Source organism: Cuculus canorus, chromosome 2, assembly GCF_017976375.1.
Source record: "Cuculus canorus isolate bCucCan1 chromosome 2, bCucCan1.pri, whole genome shotgun sequence".
Classification (NCBI taxonomy): domain Eukaryota; kingdom Metazoa; phylum Chordata; class Aves; order Cuculiformes; family Cuculidae; genus Cuculus; species Cuculus canorus.
In genome coordinates, this window is record NC_071402.1 from 97,251,557 (window position 1) to 97,269,882 (window position 18,326).

Genomic DNA, 18,326 nt, shown 5'->3' on the forward strand with positions numbered 1-18,326 from the left:
ATAATTAATACTTGGGTGCCTGTACTATCATTATTAAAATAATAGTGTGCTTAGTCATTAAAAAAAAAAGGAAAATTAACTCAATTCCATTTCAAGTTCTAAATTGGAGAATTTGCAAAAAGTCCACAGATTGACTTGACAAGACTATTTGATACAAGTAATGTAAGTTCTGAACTGATGAAGTCTTAGGGCCAAGACACCCTTATCTACCTACAGTAAAAGATCAAAAGCCAGAAGTTTCATGGCTCAGGAAAGCCCGGTGAATTCAAGATCACTGCTGCTGCTACAATGGAGTATGGGCTTTGAGGATTGACTACATGACGTTAGGAGTCAGACTTATGCTCTGCATTACAAATGTTAAAAGAAAATAAAACACTTCCTAGAGAACACAACAGATTAGGCAGTCTTACGAAGTTTTGTCTCACAATTAGAAAGCGGCTTACATTCAAGTACTAGAAGAACAGATAGATATGAAGGGGACAATAGGCATTTTATTGCCTGGTGGTTTGTTCTGGGCTCAGAACCAGCACGGGGAGACTGAATGGGTTACTGCAGCCTCAGTACACACAGGCATAGTGAAATCATGGACCTGTTAAAAATAATTATTGTCACTAACATGTTGCTATTTAAAGTTTATTTCAAATGTTCCCAGTATTCTACATGTACTGTGTAGAAAGGACTTGTAGAATAAATGTCTTGGAAAAAAAGCTGTGAAAAGAAGTGCCACAAGAACCACTCCTAATGCTTTCCCCCATTGACCAGAAGGGTGATTGCGGTTCTTGCAGGCACAGTCACCCTTATTAGTGCTGGGGTCAGCAGTGCTCCCAGGGTAACACTTTGTCTCCCTGTGCAGGCGTTTCTGAGCGGTGCCACTGCAGCTGGCACTGAACACTGGGCTGGCTATCCAGGAGTCAAGCCCCACGCGTGCGCCATGAGGTCAGATGAACTCCCATCCCCACATTGCGGTGCAGACAGGGAATGAACTCAGTATGAAGTACAAAATATTACAGTGGATAGACATACAGACATGCATTAATATCTTCTGCTTTAGACTGGAATTAGCATGTGTAACCAGCCATAAGCAGTCAACTATTCAAATATTCAACCACTGAAGGTTAAGTTCAGATTTAGCAAGTTAAATTAGGTAAGGCAGTAGATTTACCTTCCTACAACAAAAGCTCCCTAAGATAGAAGCTTAAAATTTGCTATTATGGCCTTATTTGCATAACTGTAAGCTCATACACTTTACAGTGCATTATTCAGTCTGGGTAATCCTGTCTCCAACCCAAATGATACAGTAACAGGTGTAGATAGATATATATGGAAAGATTTTAGCCTTACCTGGAGAAGAGTTTTCCCACCTATAATAATATGGTGAGTAATAAGAAGAAGCATAAACACCAAAACTTTTGAAGTCAGGCCAGTAGAGAAAAAAAGGCCAGTTTCTGCAAAATCTTTGCATGTATCCAACCATTTATATCAAGTTACAAAATATTTTAAAGCCTTCACCTCAGATTCTCAATCTATGAACAACTAATAATAGGCTTTATAAACAACTTTTTCAATGTTTTATACAGCAACACAAATATAGTGCTAGGATTAAGTAGCAGATCAACAAAAATGCATGAAAAAAGTAAAGATGTAATTCAGAACAAAAAGTCAGAGGGAATTCCAATCCACTTCAAAACAATGTGTGCCGAGAAAAGGGCTAATGTGAACAGGGAAATTATTCCCTGTAATTATTTGTTCAGCTCCATTAAGTAATACATTTAACGGTTGCTGATTACTATGCATATATGCTGCACTATGCCAATGATGAAATACTGCTGGCCATGCATTTTAAAACCATAATAAGGACCAAAACCTGGATTCTTTTCTCTTCAGTTATCTTTTTTTGTTAAGCTCACCTACATGAGCAACTTTATAAGTCAATATCCTTGAACGTAATAAAAACATTGGTATATGCTAATAGCTGTAACTATTATTAAAATTCTTTTAATTGTGAAGCAGATCTGAATGTACATGTGAGCAAAACGTATATAATCATGTAAGTAATAAAGGAATTATTACTGTATCATCCTTCATCTAACACATCTTGATGTAAGAGAAAGCAAAACTGTAACACAACTGAGACTGTCACACCAGTACAAAAACTGGAAAAGACTCATTGGTCTAAACACATTTATCACCTCCAGGGAGGTGATTCTACCCCTCTATTCCGCTCTGGTGAGACCTCATCTGGAGTATTGTGTCCAGTTCTGGAATCCTCAACATAAGAAGGATATGAAACTGTTGGAATGGGTCCAGAGGAGGGCTATAAGGACGATTGAGGGCCTGGAGCACCTCCCATATGAGGACAGGCTGAGAAAGATGGGGTTGTTCAGCCTGGAGAAGAGAAGGCTCTAAGGAGACCTTTTAGCGACCTTCTATTAGCTGAAGGGGCTACAGGAAAGCTGGGGAGGGACTTTTTACAGAGGCTTGTAGTGACAGGATGAAGGAGATGATAGCTATAAACCGGAGAGGGGAAGTTTTAGACTAAACATAAGGAGGAAATTCTTCACCATGAGAGTGGTGAGGCACTGGCAAAGGTTGCCCAGGGGAGCTGTGGATGCTCCATCCCTGAAAGTGTTCAAGGCCAAGCTGGATGGGGCCTTGAGCAGTCTGGTCTGGTGGGAAGTGTCCCTGCCTATGGCAGGGCAGTGGAATTAGATGACCTTTAAGGTCCCTTCCAACTCCAACCATTCTATGATTCTATGATTTATTTTAAACAGGCTGTTTGATTTTGTACCACAATATGGAGTCCTTCAGAGATTATCTGTTTGGTTTTACTGCTGTGTATGTATCTATACATCCCAATGTCCAAAGTGTGATCCATAAAGCTAAGAAGATAATTTATTCCTTATTTTTTTGTGACTACTGTTAAAAATTCAGCTTATACAGACTGTGATTGATTACCTGAAGGGGCTGACAGTGAATCCACTGTATGACTTGATGGAATTAAACAGGTAAAACTAAGCCTTCATTGGTGATAGATTATTCTTGAAAAACACACACGAATTTATACTTGACAAATAACTTGTGTTCTACTTTATATTAGAAACCCAGAGATCAAACATGTGGTTTTAAAGTTTCTAAGTCAACAGAAAAAGAAACAGATCAAAAGAAACAGACGAAAATAAACAAAATGGATTCTCTGAAAGATATTTTAATTTTGTTCCTAAATGGCACAAACCAAATAACAAAAAAGCCATGCACACAAAAAAATAAATGTAATTCAACAGCTAGGACAGTTTACAAATCACTTCTGTGGCCCTGAAACAGGATAAAAGGAAATAAATATACTTCATGGTTGGTAACCTATTAACTGACACCAACTGTTGCAGCTGCGAATAAAACAAATGCATGATAAGATTAGATATGTTGATTGCACCTGGCCATCTGTAAATTGCTGCTTAACATAAGAATCACATGCTTTCTACTAGTCACTGTGATAAATAGAGAGTAACTGGTGGTGATGGTGGTTTTTTCTCTTTGGTAAATAATAGAGGAAATAATAAGGAAAAACCTGTGCATGTTAGATTTGTTTTTCTAGTTCGTGCAAAGTTTGCCCATTGATTTCCTGCTTTGAAAGGGGGAAGGAATGAGTCGAATAAGTGAGACTGTATCTCACCAGTGTGAACTGAACGAACTCAATGTGTTTGTTTCAGATGGAGAGTAAGGAAATCTCTCTGTAATTAAATTGCCTCCAAGACTGCAAAGGCTTTGCAAGACAAGATTTTGAGCAAAAATATCTTATAAACATAAGTTTAATGCTAACAGCTATAGCAGTCAATTTTATCCCCTTGAGGGAGTCACCAACAGCACCTAAATAACAGCTCACTTTATTTCTAGGCTAGAAAAACAACATAAGAAAGAGGAGGCTTATTGTGTGCACAATTTTTGCATCCTCTTTGCTTATTCATAAGTGGGCATTAAAAACTGGGAAGCACAGGGCAGCTTTGAAGAATGGTACAGGGCTGTCATAGGGACTAAGGCATGAAAACCACTGGCACTCCCCCAAAAAGCAGCAGCCACCCTCACATACACACACACTTCATGGAGCTGCTCTCTATGTCACTGCTGGGGGTGATGTCTCCCCAGGGAGAGCAGCTGACTGTCCCATGGGGCAGCAAACCTGTTTCAGCCAGGGAAGTGCCTGGTGAGCGCCTGCTCCTCTGTGGCCAGGCAGTGCTGTGACTGGCCACCATCCCCAGGTGCAAGACAGCAGGGTACCACTCCCCAAACCAGCAGGAAATTTTCCTGCTTTACAGTGTGAAGATGCAACCTAATTGCAGGGCAGCATCTGAAGGATCATCAGCCCTGGGCAGACTTTCCATATCTGCAACCTGACCACATACTCACAAGCTGATTTGAATAATTAAAAAACAGAAGGATAGATAAGGAACTCTCCAAATATGATGGTTTGACTTTTTTTTTACTCCAGCTAGGTACTATTCTGTACTGTACTAACTAAACCTGAAAAACTGCTCTACCATCTCAATGAAAACGTATCTGCGCTATAACTTGTCCTTGTTACAAATGACAGTAAATGACAGCTATGGAATTCTCTTGTTTAAGTAGTGGCATATCCCATGCAGCCAGTTTATGTATGCATGCAATATTACAGTCCTCATTAAACAACAGATTCCGCTGCTTCTGTCACTGTGTGTGCTTAATATAGTGCTGTTGCCTTGTGTTCCAAAAGAAGAACAATTGCAGACAAAAAACTGTAAATACAATCAAATGTCTGAGTTGAAGGCTTACCATAGCTGTGAGATAGTCGGGTGTCAGATATCCTTTCATGGCTGGATTTGCTTAGAAATCTGTGAACAATCTGAACAACAGACAGCACTTCTGCTCCCCTCATTTGCAATAATTTTGGCATTATATATTGAGCTTTTCTGAGAAGCAGTTTCAAGCCTGTTTAACACCAGGATGTATAGCAGTGTGCATTTCAAAACTTGAGTTACTGAATATAGACATATAAAGTGTATAAGATTACAAAATACATCAGCATATATCTATGTAAGAAGAGCAGAGCTTCTTCCATTTATAGCTGTAAAGTCTGCATTATGTTTCTGGGATAAGAAAATGGAAAAACAAAAATAGATTACTTCAGAAAGTTTAAATGATGGATTAATTTTATCTTCATCAGTAGGTGGGCAATTTATCTGCTCACTTGTTTCACGTGACTCTGAAGATTGAATCAATAAGCTTCCCATAGGTAATTTTTTGCAAGACGGGACTAAATGTGAGTTATGTGTTGGGTGAATGCTGTTTAAATTTCCTTTACCTGATTAAAAAAAAATCAATGCAGAAGTTATACTACAGCAACACTGAGAGCAGGGAAGCAGAAAGTTCAAGACATGAAAAAGCTGTGGGCTGGTGAGGCTATGCAAAGGAACCAGAAGTCTGCTGGCACCTGCCTTGTTGAGCCTTCCCCCCAGGAGGGAGCTGGGAGCAGAGCTGTGCATAGACAAGTAGTAGGACAAGAGCAAAAGACAGCATACCTGCACCGCAGCCCATTCCCAGATGCTGTATAAATACATCAGAGAACTGGAGCCACCCTTGACTCACAGCTGATGGGACACATAAATCAAGGGGGAAAAACACCTACTGTTGTTTCTGGTACCTAAGATGGCTCAGTTACAGCCATAGATATTTTTACACTACACCGCCATCCACAGTGTATATCTATCCTAAAAAGCAAGTGTGTCCAGCCTCTATTCTATAGGAACTGTATATTCTTCTTTTTAGCTCTGTGGTCTAAATATTGGTTTTTCTCCCCAGTGGTCTCACTACTTTTGTCTGTCAGTGATTTTTTTCCCTTTATATACACAGGGAGAAAAGGTCATACACAGAAGTCTTCAGCACAGTGTTTGTGCACATGTGTGTGCTCTCATTAGCAACATGCTGTGGTGCCTCAGAGATGTTTCTTAACAGCTGTATACCTCCAGAATGAGCATTATTTCACACCAGGTGTAAGAAACACAAGATGCAGTGTTATATCTTGGTCACTTCCATCCTGCGCAAAACAACTACCCAGGGAACCACGTAACTTCCGCACCACACTGGCAGAGGCACGAGGAGGCACTTTGTGTCACAGAGGTGAGAGCATGAGGAAAACCATAAGATCTGCATTGAGACAAAGTGTGCCTCAAAGCCCGTCACCGGGGCACACATGGGCAGCTGCTGTTTATCCCAGCTCTGAGGTTTAAACAGTCAGCATGTGGGTACATTGCAGCACCCACGCACCCACTGGCACCATAACTTTCCACCTCAGAGCTGCCACAAAGACCACTTTTCAGGACAAGTGCATGAAGGACCAAGTCTCAGGCTCCTGGTGGAAACGGATTCCATGAAATCTGACCACAGTTGCTCAAAATGCCAACTTTCTGTATTACCTGGGCAATACTTGGGCTTTTAAATCATCTTTGGTACCTAATGGTTTGACTTATTAATAGTTCTGAGCAGAGTGTTAACCTGGGGAAGTCATCCCACAGTCATGTACTAAAATAAATTAGTTTTTTTCTTCATATGAAATGGGAGCAAGAATAGACTAATTGGATAGACATAGTCTTTTCTGAAGGCAAGGGTATTTTCAGATAAATCAACAAGATTTCCACTTCAGATTTCAAAGGCAGTCCTGGTAAATCAAACTAAGCGTTTAGCAGACCACCTTTCTGTGCAAGTACTTTGGTTATCAGGAGTGCAACATTTTTCACACTTTTCAACTAGTATATTTATAAATCACAAAATTCCTCAATATGAGCATCTTTTTATGCAATATTCAACAAACTGATAATTTTTAAAGCAAAAATTCAACTGTTCATGTTTTTTTTTTAAATCAATTTCTCATCCTCAGATAAGATATCAGGCTTCCTGTATTGGTGAAACACAAGAGCTGAGGACTCAAATTTTGGAATAATACATGGAAAATGACTGATTCTTGTACTATCAGTGTATAATACTCTAGCTTCCTGAGGTTCCATACAGACTATTTATTTCTGATGGGAATTAATCAACGTTAAATACAGACTTCATAAAGCAATGCAAATTCAGACATCCTGCCTCACTTGAGCACACCTGCACATTGAGATTGCTCATGTATATGCTTCTTGAGTGTGACAGCTAGATCAGGATTACAGAGTACAGTAGAAGTCTATCATCTTTTTTCTGACATTCTTCTCAAAAAGGTAAAATTATTAGAGAAAAAATATTTGAATTTTTTAAAAAAAGAAAATTAATATTAAACCAGTAACCTTATTTTGCACAAGCAGCATAAGAAAGGTAGGTGACAAAGCTGTAGAACAGACCTTGTCAAGTACAGAATGGTATCATCTGAGCAGTCTATTCAGAAAAGATTAAAAAAACCTTTACTTACTAATTGTCACACCACCACCATCATTAAGAACAATTATATAGAAGGAAACCAGGAAGAAAGCCAGAGTTGTGTTTGTCCTGAGCACAAAAGGAAAAAAAATGGTAAGAAAACTACTTTTTTCTCTCATTCATTTAAGGTTAAAATATTACTTCTTCCCACCAGAACCTGCTGTTGCTTTTCTGATCTTTACATCAGAAACAAATCATAAAAATTAAGTGAAAGTTGTTTAACAGAAATTAATCTACTACATTTGAAGACCACAGTGCTGAATAAAGAGGATGAACCTATGAGTAAAAAAGGCAAGTTTATGATAAAAAATACTAAACATTGTCTAAAGTTGAAATATCAGAAAATGATAAGCCACTCTTAAGACCAGTCTTAATGGCATGACACTGCTTGTTTTAGTGACAGTTATTTCCATGCCTCAGGAGTTCCTAAAATTAAAGACATTTAAAATAATCACAGCTATTACCTCCACCATTCTGTTCTGAAGAGTAAACAGTGTTGTTTGATGCCAGGCTCTTCTGGACTCTCTGCAGAAAGCCTCCAGAAAGCTTACACCCCAACTCTGGCTCTCTCTGCATGACAGTCTTCTGGGGAATCAAAAGCCTGGTGCTGCTCCAGAGTTTCTCTACCTCAGCCAGTACAATCTTAGAGTACTTGGATAACCCAAACCATCCACAGGTTGCTGAAGGCATTTGCTGTACTTAAAGTTGGATCCTGCAGATAAACATCCATGCATAACCCAGAGTTTACAAAAAAAAAAAGACAATGACTACAACTAAATCATAGGCAGGATCTTTTTTTAAAAAAAAAAATCATTATTTGATTGCCTTCAATATATTGCTCAAGAAATTGACTTGCAAGAAAAAAATTAGAAAAGTTAAATTTCAGAAGAATCCTTTTTTCTGCGTGCACAGGGATTACCTTATGTCTTCTTTCCAGGAGTACTAAGTATAAGCAATATTTTGTTCAACACAAGAAGTGTGTTGAACAATATACTGAATTAAATCATAAGCAACATCCCACTAAATGATATTTAAAACCAACCCAAATTTAATTCAGTGTACAGTGGCTTTGTAGCTCAATCTTATCGACAATGCTCAAGTCTGAGTGACATGATGTTGTGGAAGTGGTTGGAAATATTACTTCATTCTTGGTACTATGTGGGCTTCTGCCGAACTGCCTTCCTGCAGCTGTTTGCTTGCTCATAGAGATGGCAGGAAAAGATGAGCTGAATGTTACGAAAGTGGTAGTGATAAGCTTGTAGGAGAAGGCACGGAAAGACAAGAGCGAGCAGGAAGGATGAGTACAAATGACTGTGAGGGAGCTCAAGGGGCAGAAGAGAGGAGCACATCTGAACAGTGCGGTGGACGGAAGGAATGGGGCAATCCTTCCCTAATCCTGCTGGAGGGGGAAAGGCTCAGCCCTGCTAGACGACTGGCGGCAGGCACGCACCAGCGGCTGCCTCTCTCCGCTAGCTCTCCTCTTGAGCTACCCTTCATGGGGTAGCCCTCACGGCAGCTGCAGCTCATGAATATGCAATCTGCTGATACATATGCAGCAGACCAGTAATTCCCCTTCAACCTTGTGGCTATGTTGCTTTTCACTTCGCAGAAAAGGCTTGCCAAAACAGCTTTAAAAAAACGAAATAAAAGCTTCTCTTAGACAAAGCCTTATTTTTTTTTTTTTAAAGTTTACTAAATCTTGGATTGGATAGGTTTTACAATTTTCCTTTATGTAAATGCAACCAATGTGTTTTCCAAGTTTCTTTTTTATTTTTTTGACAGAGCTTTTTGAACTGTTATTATTCTTAGAGAACAAGTTTAAACTTAAAAAGTCACCAAAGTGGATAAAGGAGAGAAGGTATTATCATATTTTCTTATTAAAAATCTCTGGAGAGGTATTTCTGCCTTCCCAAAGCAAACATTTCCATATAAGTGATTAATATCTGAATTAATATAAATATGCATATGAAAATGGCTTCTTACCTACTTATTGTACTAAACAAGCCAGAAAAGTCTCGACGTTCTCATAACAAGAGCACTGAGTATCTACGCAAAGGCTTGTATTAGACTAAAATGCAAGTGAACATACATTTTCGAAGCGGACAATACCATACAACTTTAGGCAACAGATTTTTCACGCCTAAGTAAATAATATCCTCTATAAAGCAATTCTCAGTAATAAAAGTTCTTCTCAACAAGGCTGTCGGGGAGAGTTCAAAGTGTTTACAAATCATGTTGAATAAAGGTACTCTGAATCAGAGTGATGCAATTGTACAAAGGAGTTTTCTTCTTGCAAACGGGACAAAGAAGGAGGGCCTGCTTTCATGTCTCAGTTTACACCTCTGATCCCTAAGCACACTCTTCTTTGATCATAAATATCCGCTATCATCATGTTATTTTAAAAGACGAGGCTTTTTCTCCCTTAATGGTGAGTATCTCATCAACTTTTCCTTGGATCAAAATAGGCAACAGAAAGATGGTGGGGAAGGTGTTCTTTAGCAGTGCATCTCTGGTGTGGCCTTGTCATTTGCAATTCGGGGAGGCTAAAATCACCCTGACACACCTATGTGGCCTCAAGTTGCACCAGGGGAGGTTCAGATTTGACATTAGGAAAAATTTCTTCAATGAAAAGGCTATTGGGAACTGGCAGAGGCTGCCCAGAAAGGCAATTAAGTCACCATACCTGGAGGTGTTTAAAAGATAAGTAGATGAAGGGTCTAGGGATATGATTTAGTAGTGGACAGGTATGTACAGGTGGGCTTGATGACCTTAAAGGTCTTTTCCAACCTAGAGATTCCATGATTCTATTTAAAATGCAGCACAGAATGTCAAGGCAAAATATATGTTACAGAAGTGAATTTTGGTTGCAGACAGAAACACATTTAGAAGTAACACAGGGGTTTTTTTTAAGGGAAACAAGGTGACACCTTTCCCCACCATGTGGATGCCTAGTGAGGGAAAGCAAGATGTTCTGAGAACTGCCTTAGTTATCTGCAATATTTCCACATCTCGTGTGCTCAGGTGGCCTAAAAGGCCAATAGCATCTTGGCCTGTATCAGAAACAGCGTGGCCAGCAGGACCAGGGAAGTGATTCTATCCCTGTACCCTCCACTGGTGAGGTCACACCCTGAATACTGCCTTCGTTTTTGAGCCCCTCAGTGCAAGAAAGACATTGAGGTCCTGGAGCATGTCCAGAGAAGAGCAACATAGCTGGTGAAGGGGCTGGAGAACAAGTCTTATGAGGAACATCTGAGGAAATTTGTTTAACCTGGAGAAGAGGAAGCTGAGGGGAGACCTTATCGCTCTCTACAACTACATGAAAGGACTTTGTAGTGAGGTGGGTGTTGGTCTCTTCTCCCAAGTGATAGGATGAGAGAGAATGGCCTCAAGTTGCATCAGGGGAGGTTTATATTCGATATTAGAAAAAATGTATTCACAGAAAAGATTGTCAAGCACTGGCAGAGGCTGCCCAGGGAGGTGGTTGAGTCACCATCCCTGGAGGTATTCAAAAGACTAGTAGATGAAGTGCTTAGGGATATGATTTAGTAACTGACAGGTACGGTTGGACTTGATGATCTCGAAGGTATTTTCCAACATAGCGATTCCATGACTCTATGATTCCTCTTGGATCACCAAGTGCCCGCTGATGTCATTGCTCAGGACGTGCCCAGATGAGGTCCCTGCCCCTCCCATGCAGGTGAACACGGCCCACAGGGGCTCAGTCCCACCGTGGGGACCCCGGTTCCTCAGGGAGCTGCGAGCTGTCAGGCACTGCTCCTCCCTCCCTTCCTCCGCGGCTCCCTGCGGGGGTGGGAGGGTGACCATCGAGCAGCCCGAAAGGAAGGTTGTGTTGTGCCCAACCGCGTTTATCGCCGCGGGTGGACAGGACCACAGTGCGCGGGGGGGTGGGAGCGGCGCGGGGCAAGGGCGGGTGGTTGAAGAGGGGGTTGCGCTTTGTGCACAGCGCAGGGGGGGGGAGGGGGGTCTGCAGAGTAATTAAGGTGTGTTAATTAACCCTCTCTCACCCCGACGGGGCCGCCCGTCCCCGGGCAGGGGGGCAGAGGGCAGAAAGCGGCTGGTGGAACTGTGAGGGCTCTGGCTGCCGGCGAGGGAGAGAAGCGCTCGGTGCCGACAGGGGCACGCAGGAACACGTTTGGCAGAGGGGAAGGCTTGCCTCTCCAAAGCTTAGCCGGAGCCGACTCCAAAGCGTTTCTCACAGCCTACAGAGCTGGGGGTGTGGAAAAGATCAACTGCAAGGGCTGCACTTAAATAAGCCTGAGCGCTAGTAATCCACCGCTTAAGAGGGAGAAAAATCTGCCGCGGTGCTAAGTCGGCGTGTTCTTAAGGCATTTGAACCAGGGAGGACTGATTCACACAGAAAACATTGAACCAATGCTTGCAGCGCCCAGTACTGCTGCAGATTTGTCCAGAAGCTTTGCCTCGCAACAAGCCCTTCCGAACACGCTCTTGCTTCAGGCGAACCGCAGGTTCCGATTCTCAGCCGTACGTGTGCGATTTGGGTTATTAATGACCACTAATCCCCCCGATGAGGTTTATGGTCAATGGTGCAGCGTTTCAGTGGCGTACAGGTGGGTGTGCTGGCATTGCCGCTCTGAGAGCTCTTGTACGCAAACCTGCTGAATCTCAGGTAGAAACTTGCAGCTCTGTAAAAACACTGAAGGGGGGGAAGCAATAATAATAATTAAAAAAATCCCGGGGTTCGGTAGCTGAGCGCTTTCCCACGTCCAGCAGAAGAGGCTCAGCGCTGCCACCTCGCGTCCCTTTCCTCACCCCCGGCCTTCCAAAGCCTGCAGGAAACGGAATGAAGTTTCGAGGCTTTTTAAGTTGTAAAACTTTGAGAAATCTTGCCAGTGGGGTTAAAACTGCATTTTAGATGGAAGCTGAGCGATCACGCTTTTCACCTAGGCTTGAAAATTTGAGGAGCTGGAAGGTACTTCCAATCCGGCACTGGAGGATTACGGGTGGAAGCAATTAACTTCAAGGAAACCGCCAAGAAATTGTAGTAAAAAGCTTTTATGGAGTTTCCCATCGTATTCTTACAATCGCTTTATTAAGCAGTTCTAAATTGCACTTTCTTAAAGTTTTCATTCAGGAAATAATACTCTTCTGTGCACCCCACATACACACTTTTTGAGCCAAGACTAAACCTACGTGACTGCTTACATCAAGATAACATTTAACTCACCTGGAGGTAATTTTTGTTCGTGGCAGTCAAAACCTTGCACATCATAACACAGCTAAGGGAAAAGCTTTTCTAAACCTTTTTCCTTTTATGTTTCTGCCTACCTTTTTTATTTGTTCTGTTTTAACCTGAGTGTAGAAACATGAGAATATTTTACTTGCTATGTGGTTTAAACAAATTGATATTTATACATAAAATATGATAGCTGGGGCTTGAAATCCTTTTGGATACCGTGCTAACAGGTGAAGCAGCTAGAAGCTTCCAGTCTCCGTTTCTCACACCACTGCACATGAATACAAAGGGTGTAAATAAATCCAGTACGTGTATCCCGACACCAAAACCACTGTGAGCTTCCATTTCTATAGATATTGGTGGTATACGGTAGAACAGATTTGATGTTATCTTTGGGACTCCAGGGGAAAAACACACAATAATTTAATACTCACAAAGCGTAAAGGTGAGAAACTCCACTGATGTCACTGGATGTCTTCAACCTAGTAATAAGCAATATTTTATCCAACGATTAACCAGGCACCGAAAGAAGAAACAATGTGTCACTTTTGCAAGCAAACCAATAATTTACATTGTAGCTTTGTCTCAGCAACATTAGTGACCTACCAAGGAGGTATTAAGAATTTTTCTCAGCACTTGGTGACAGTGTAATAGTTCTAGTGCAAAGTGGGATCTTAATATTCAAAGCTTGTTCTCAAACCAACTACAACCCTACTGAAGGATCCTATCATACATTTTCTTACAAAGCCATGTAACTTATTTTTAGACCGCTTTCTTAGAGATTTCAGCTGTTTCCAACCATTATTTTCTGATCTGAAAAGTGGTTTTAATTGGTGGGGTGTGGAACAGAAATTTTCACAGCTGTTTTGTCTAATAGCTTTTTTGGTCCTCGGCCTGATGAACGACTTGAGGAATCTTTGGGGGGCAACACCGCTTTTCTTTATGGCCCTACTGCCCCCTTTACCTGAGTATTTGGGGTGGTTTTGATTCTATGAGCTGCTTCGCAGTACATATCACCACTGCCTTGTTTTATTTTATTATTGATCATCGCAGGGAGAGGGGAAATGAGATTAAACAACAACTCCCAAAACGCACCCGTAGGAAAGGCCCCGAAGGTGGGGCGGGAGGGGAGATGGGGGCAACACACGGGTCCTGCTCGGTGGGGCAGGGAGAGCAGGCATGGCAGCCCCTCTGCCCCCGGGAGGTCGGCACCGAGCACCACCTTTTAACTCCCGAGGGACCCGATGGATGCGAGGTGAGGGGTGCGGGAGGGGCGAAGCGCAGGGGAGGGGGTGTAGAGGCCCTATAAGGGCAGCACCTCCTCGTTCCCACCTCGCCTGGGGAGGTGAGATGGATGGCAGCGATCCATTAACGCTGTCGCCCGCGTGCGGCTTGGCGGGAGGGACCCGTCCCACCCCAGGCGCCGCTCGGCTCCGACTCCGCCGCCGAGGGGGCGTGACGGCCGCGCTCGCCGCCGCTTCCCGAGGGGTGGCGACCCCTCCGTAACACCGCGTGTGGGAGCGGAGGGGGTGTGCGTGTGTGCCCCGGCATCCTCTCTTGCAGGGACACCGCACACCCTTGTCCCTTTGTGCGGGCAGGTGCCTCCTCCCGCAGGCATCGGGCTAATTCCCCCTTCTCCCCCCTCCCCCCCCCCCCATAATTATGATGATTTTTGCTGATTTCCTAATTTTTCCCCGGCAGGGAGGAAGGGGTGTGGGGTGCGGTGCAGGGGGGCAGCGGACACGTGCGCGGCGGGGCGCGGAGCTGCCCTCCTGCCCCTTTTAAAAAGTTCGCCCCGCCGCCGGGAATGAGGTCAGCGCGGGCGCTTCTCATTGCACGCGGCGCCCGTGACCGCGCGGCGGCGGCCGCCAATGGCCGGGAGGCGGGCGGGGCTTGGCAGGCGGAGGCGTTGGATACAGCGCCCGATTGGCGGCGGGGCGGGCGGCGAAAGGATAAAGCGGCGCGGGGTGGGCGCGGGGTCCGCTCTCGGCTGCAGCCGGCGGAGCTTGGGGGGCAGCGCCCGGCGGGCGGGGGGCGGCAGCACCGGAGGAGGACGGGGCCGGGCGCCCGGCTCGCCGCTCTTCCTGCCGGGGGGACGTTTACACTCGTTCATGCACGAGGGCTTTTCTTCTTTTTTTTTTTTTTTCCTCACCGGGATTTTTTTCTCCAATTTTTTCTTTTTTTTTCTTCAGTTTCTTTTTTTTTTAATTTATTTTTCCCCGAAGGGTTTTCTTTTCGCTCGGTACCTCGCAACTGCCAAATCCTACCTGCACAAACTCCTTGGCCGCCGATTCCGCCACTACCACCACGAGTCCTGGAGCCGGGGTTTTCGGGGCGCTCCGGGGGGCGCGGCGCCTGCCCCCTCCCCCGCCCAGGGACTTCTACTCTCCTGAAACGCCGGCAGCAGCCGAAAAGCATCCGTGAACCGGACCAGCTGCTTCGGGGAGGGGGGGGCGACCCGAGGTGGTGAGGGGGGAGGAAAAAAAAAAACCAAAACAAAGCAGATCGATACCCCAATACCAACCAACAAAAAAAACCCACCCTAAGCACCCCAAGGGAAAAAAAAAAAAAAAAGCAGAGTTGGACAGGCGCTGCTTTTTGCAGAAACTCTGCGGCCCCGCCGCTCTCTGGAGGGGGAGAGGACCGGGACGAGGCGCCGGTGTGGAAGTACAAGCGTCGCGGGGAGCGGGGGGCTGTGCCGCCCCGGTGCCGCGGTGAGAAGTTGCGCGCCCTGCCCCGCGCCGGAGCGGCGCTGAGCCCCGGCCGAGCCACCGCGATGGTGCAGCAGACCAGCACGTCGGAGAACACGGAGGCGCTGCTGGCCGCCGCCGAGACCTCCGACTCCGGAGCCGGCATCGAGTTGGGCATCGCCTCCTCCCCCACGCCGGGCTCCACCGCCTCCACGGGGGGGAAGGCGGACGACCCAAGCTGGTGCAAGACACCCAGCGGGCACATCAAGCGCCCCATGAACGCCTTCATGGTGTGGTCGCAGATCGAGCGGCGGAAGATCATGGAGCAATCCCCGGACATGCACAACGCCGAGATCTCCAAGCGCCTGGGCAAGCGCTGGAAGCTGCTCAAGGACAGCGACAAGATCCCCTTCATCCGGGAGGCGGAGCGGCTGCGCCTCAAGCACATGGCGGACTACCCCGACTACAAGTACCGGCCCAGGAAGAAGGTGAAGTCGGGCAACAGCTCCGCCAAGCCCGGCGACAAGGCGGACAAGGGCGGCGGGGGCGGCGCGGGCGGCGGCCCCGGCGGCCCCGCTGCCCCGGCCAAGCCCGCCCCGAAGAAGGGCGGCGGCGGCGGCGGCTCCAAGCCCTCCCCCGCGGGCGCCAAGCCCCATGGCAAGGCGGCGGGCGGCAAGGCTGCCCCGTTCCCCGGGGAGCCGCCGGCCGCGCTGCTGCCGCCCGAGCACCAGGCGCTGTACAAGCCCCGCGGGGCGGCGGCGGGGGGCTCGCCCTCGGGGGCCGGCAAGCCGCTGGCGGAGAAGAAGCTGAAGCGGGTGTACATCTTCGGCAGCGGGCAGGCCGCCTCCGCCTCCCCCGGCGGCGCCGTGCCCGGCAGCCCCACGCTGAGCAGCTCGGCGGAGCCCGGCGACCCGCTGAGCCTCTACGAGGAGGGGGGCGGCGGGGCGGGACGGCCCGACGGGGACTGCGGTGGCGCCGCCTGCCCCTCGCCCCCCGGCTCGGGGTCGCCCTCGGACCACCGCAGCTACACCAGCCTGCGCGCCTCCTCCCCTGCACCCTCGACGGCGCATTCCTCCTCCGCGTCCTCCCACTCCTCCTCCTCGTCCTCCTCCGGCTCCTCTTCGTCGGACGACGAGTTCGAGGACGACCTCTTGGACCTGAACCCCAGTCCTGGCTTTGAGAGCATGTCCCTGGGCAGCTTCAGCTCCTCGGTGCTCGACCGGGACCTGGATTTTAACTTCGAGCCCGGCTCGGGCTCGCACTTTGAGTTCCCGGACTACTGCACGCCGGAGGTAAGTGAGATGATCTCGGGGGACTGGCTGGAATCCAGCATTTCCAACCTGGTCTTCACTTACTGAGCCGAGAGCCGGGCCCTGCTGGAGGAGGCACAGACGCGCGTTGTCGGCAGGACTCGCCCGACCCCGCCGGGACGCTTTGGTTTCGGTGTTGCTTTGGTTTGTTGTTTTATTTTGTTTCTTTGGGGGAAGGGGCTGCCGAGACTGCTGCTTTTGCTCGGGGGAGCGGGATCGCCCTCTGCTCGCAGAAAGGCCAGCAGTCCCCTTCCTCCGGCTGGAGACGGACCCGCACGCACCCCCTCCGAGAGCGGTGCTTTTTCAGAGACCGGTGGGAGCGAAAGACGTTCTTTTTCCTTTTTATTTCCTGAAAAGAGAGACAGAGGAGGGGGAGGTGGGGGGTGGGGGGCGCGAGGGGGGATGGGGGGGATGGGAACCACACACACACCTCTGGGTTCTTTGTTATTGCCCACTTCATACGAGCAAAGAGGAGGGGGTGCGACGGATTGTGCTGAGCGCGCGCTGGATGTCTTGAGCGTTCGCTCTTCGGTGTGAAAGAGCGATCAGAACTGCTTGGGGAGAAAAAGGAGAAAAAAAACCAACTAAAAAAAATTCGCCCAAGCCCTTGGAAGGTTCACGTTTGGGAGGAGAAATCCTGTCCCGGTTTCTTCTGCGGTGTGAGGAGGCGACGATGATGGGAGGAGGAGGAGGCGAATGGAGCTGGGAGCTGGACTGAGATACTAGCTAAGCGTGGAGAACTTACACTTGAGAGCTGTCTTGGAAATACGGTGGAGAGAAGATAATAAACTGAAACGGATTTGCACGTACATATGAGGTGGCGGCAGCGCTTTTCTCAGTCACCTTATGTCATATGTAGAGAGAAAAATCAAGCCGAATCTTCAAGAACACTGAAAACTTCTGTTGAAACGGAGACCGAATGGGAACAGTTTCTGTCCTGATGTGGTACAGCAGAAATGGAGAGTGATGGCTTTTGCAAAAAACAAAACGAAACAAGAAAAAAAAAAAAAAAAACACACAAAAAAAACCACTCAAAAAAACCGAAAATGCGAAAAAAAAGTAGTTTTTTTCTTCTTACTCAGAATCGTGATGGTGTTGGATTATTTCACTGGTGGGGTTTAATATAGCATGTTATTCTGTCTATCTTTTTAAGATTTCTGTAAGACTGTTGAACAGTTTAAAAAACTAGCGTTAGGATAATATACAAGCAGATAGATGGCGCTATGTTTGATTCCTACAAAAATATCACCAGCTTTTTTTCATTCTTAACTCTTTAAAGGATTCAAACGCAACTCAAATCTGTGCTGGACTTTTTTAAAAAAAAGAAAATTCAGGACCAAATTTTTTCTCAGAGTATGTATGTGTTTGTTCCTTATAGCTGTAAATGAAAAGACTTTTTTCTCACCGATGCTCCATCCTCGTGTTGGTTTTTTTTCCTTGTAAATGTAATCGGATGCCATTTTATAAGTGGACGTATTTATACTGGCCAAACATTTTTGACTTGTATTTCTTTGTCCTTTTTTGGTAGTTCTCGTTGTTACCCGCACCATTTTTATGTCTCCTTCACTGAAGGGCTAGAGTTTTAACTTTTAATTTTTTTATATTTAAATGTAGACTTTTGACACTTTTAAAAACAAAAAGAGAAGAGAGATGAAAACGTTTGATTATTTTCTCAGTGTA

The 18,326-nt window shown here is 45.9% G+C and overlaps 1 protein-coding gene across 1 annotated transcript; it reads left to right on the forward strand.

Moving 5' to 3' along the window:
* The first annotated feature begins 15,287 nt into the window (after positions 1 to 15,287).
* SOX4 (SRY-box transcription factor 4) lies at positions 15,288 to 17,013 on the forward strand. Its single transcript, XM_054058985.1, has one exon. The coding sequence runs from the start codon at positions 15,423 to 15,425 to the stop codon at positions 16,692 to 16,694; it is 1,272 nt and encodes a 423-aa protein (XP_053914960.1). The 5' UTR covers positions 15,288 to 15,422; the 3' UTR covers positions 16,695 to 17,013.
* The last annotated feature ends 1,313 nt before the right edge of the window (positions 17,014 to 18,326 follow it).